This window comes from Branchiostoma floridae, chromosome 2, assembly GCF_000003815.2.
Source record: "Branchiostoma floridae strain S238N-H82 chromosome 2, Bfl_VNyyK, whole genome shotgun sequence".
Taxonomy (NCBI): domain Eukaryota; kingdom Metazoa; phylum Chordata; class Leptocardii; order Amphioxiformes; family Branchiostomatidae; genus Branchiostoma; species Branchiostoma floridae.
In genome coordinates, this window is record NC_049980.1 from 20,968,135 (window position 1) to 20,969,982 (window position 1,848).

At 44.0% G+C, this 1,848-nt stretch overlaps 1 protein-coding gene across 1 annotated transcript; it reads right to left on the reverse strand.

Moving 5' to 3' along the window:
* Positions 1–135: 135 nt before the first annotated feature.
* LOC118408461 (protein Wnt-7b-like) lies at positions 136–1,784 on the reverse strand. Its single transcript, XM_035809281.1, has 2 exons — positions 1,416–1,784; positions 136–1,126 (listed from the first exon to the last, which is right to left on the reverse strand). Exons 1-2 carry the CDS (start codon positions 1,752–1,754, stop codon positions 665–667), a joined length of 801 nt encoding a protein of 266 aa, XP_035665174.1. The 5' UTR covers positions 1,755–1,784; the 3' UTR covers positions 136–664.
* Between the last annotated feature and the right edge of the window lie 64 nt (positions 1,785–1,848).

Here is a 1,848-nt window from a genome sequence, read left to right on the forward strand (position 1 = left end):
AGTCGTGGCAATGGACTGTCGTGATGTTCAAAACCACCTGTCTTGCCATCTAAGATGTTAACTGTCTTAACATACCATGTGTGTAAACTCCCACATCAGTGCATGTCTGCTGCTCTTCGGAGAAAAAGACAATACTAGTACTTTGTTGTTTTATTCAATCAAAAAGGTTGGTTTGTTCTAGTCCTGATTTGTACACCGAGGACCCGACTAAGGCTTGTCCTAAATCCTGTAATACACTCACCCCACAAAAAGTGTCTTTTCATACCTCTACTTTGCAACGTTTGCTAATTTGATGCTTAATTCAGTTCTTTGGAATGGGTACATGCATAGCAATTGATACATGACAATGGAGTGCTATCGTATGTATTAGCACTATTTCCATACATAATTAGATTATTTCATTCTTTGAAACATTAATAATTATTACATTACTTGGATGCCAGTCCGGTATGGTTTCCAAATACCGCTAATTGGTGATTGCGGTCTTGAATCAATCAACACCTCTAACATCATGGCGTGTATATATAATGTACAGGACTTTATCACATTGACTTGCAATTCTGTAATGTACAAGACTGTCACGTTAACTTGTGATTCTGGCTTAAATCTTCTTGACGTCCAGTTGCTTGACGCCAAACCATGTCTCCTTGAGTCCACACTCACGCTATTTACAGTAGTGTACGAGCTCTTTCTTCTTGCATTTCTTACAAGTGACCTCGCAGCACCATTTGAATTTGCAGTTGCAACTCTCTTCTGTGATCTCCTCTCTTGACACGAAGTCTCTGTTACAACAGAGCAACTGACAGCCGTCTACACCCGCACTTGTTCTATTACATTTCCGCCCGTGCGTTCCGTACGACCCCTTGGCCACGTCGACTTCGCAGTAGTCGGGAGAATCATCCAGATACACGACGTCATGCGCCGTGGGGCGTTTGTGTCTTTTGTTTCTCTGGCGTAATCTTGATCCTTTTTTGTTTATCTTGACGTACGTGGCACCGTGGTACTTTCCCATGATAAGGTCCCCGACTTGTCGAAAGCTCGGCATGGATTCCCAACAGACCATGGTGGCGCAAGAACCGGACACACCATGACACTTGCAAGTAACCTTCATGTTTGACTTGATTGCCTGTAAAACAAACAGTTGTTGTTCACGTTAAAGTTGAAAGTTAAAATCAAAGTTTAAAAAGACAAGTAAATGTTTTAAAACTGCAACATTTCTAACGATGTGCCCGTGTCCCGGAACGACTTTTTAATTGATGAAAGAACTATATTCACTCGAAGTCTTTGTAAACACGTGGCAGAGAATGCAGTCTTCCCATCCCCATAGCTGTACGTACTCGTATTTAAGTTATACTGACTCAACTGAGAATGATACAGGCAGTAAGTATTGTAGAACATATAACGAGTGGCCTTGCCTTTCTTCCCGCTTCATTATTGTGTAGGTTCATCAGTCCAGTATCATCTGCGGCCACTTCATTGGCGTCCATAAACTCTTTGGACAGGTTGTCTCCGAACCTGATGTTATGGGAACATCCTCCCCACTCCCACTCTCCGCCGGCCGACTCTGCGCCTGGAGGCGGTTTGGTCTTGGCTTTACTGCAGCTGCACTCCTGCAGCTCTCCGGTGCTGCAGGCCCGGGCCACGCCGTACGCCACTCCCGCCGACACGATGGCGTGCAGGAAGGCCGTTTCCCTGCTTCCTGGAACACAAGAGGAACGAAATGGATGTATTAAAATCCTATGTTCATGTCCCATTTCCAACTTGAATCGGACCCCGTCCGGGATCTTTGCGAAAACGAAAAATAAAAGTGTTCATCAAGGAATATACACAAATTATTCTCATGACATT

Bases quoted from the DNA above. Each gene is read 5' to 3' on its own strand.
- LOC118408461 (XM_035809281.1), bottom strand. From the start codon at position 1,754: ATGGGACATGAACATAGGATTTTAATACATCCATTTCGTTCCTCTTGT. The intron at 1,127-1,415 runs GCAAGGCCACTC...TTTGTTTTACAG, and splicing joins ATAATGAAGCGGGAAGAAAG to GCAATCAAGTCAAACATGAA.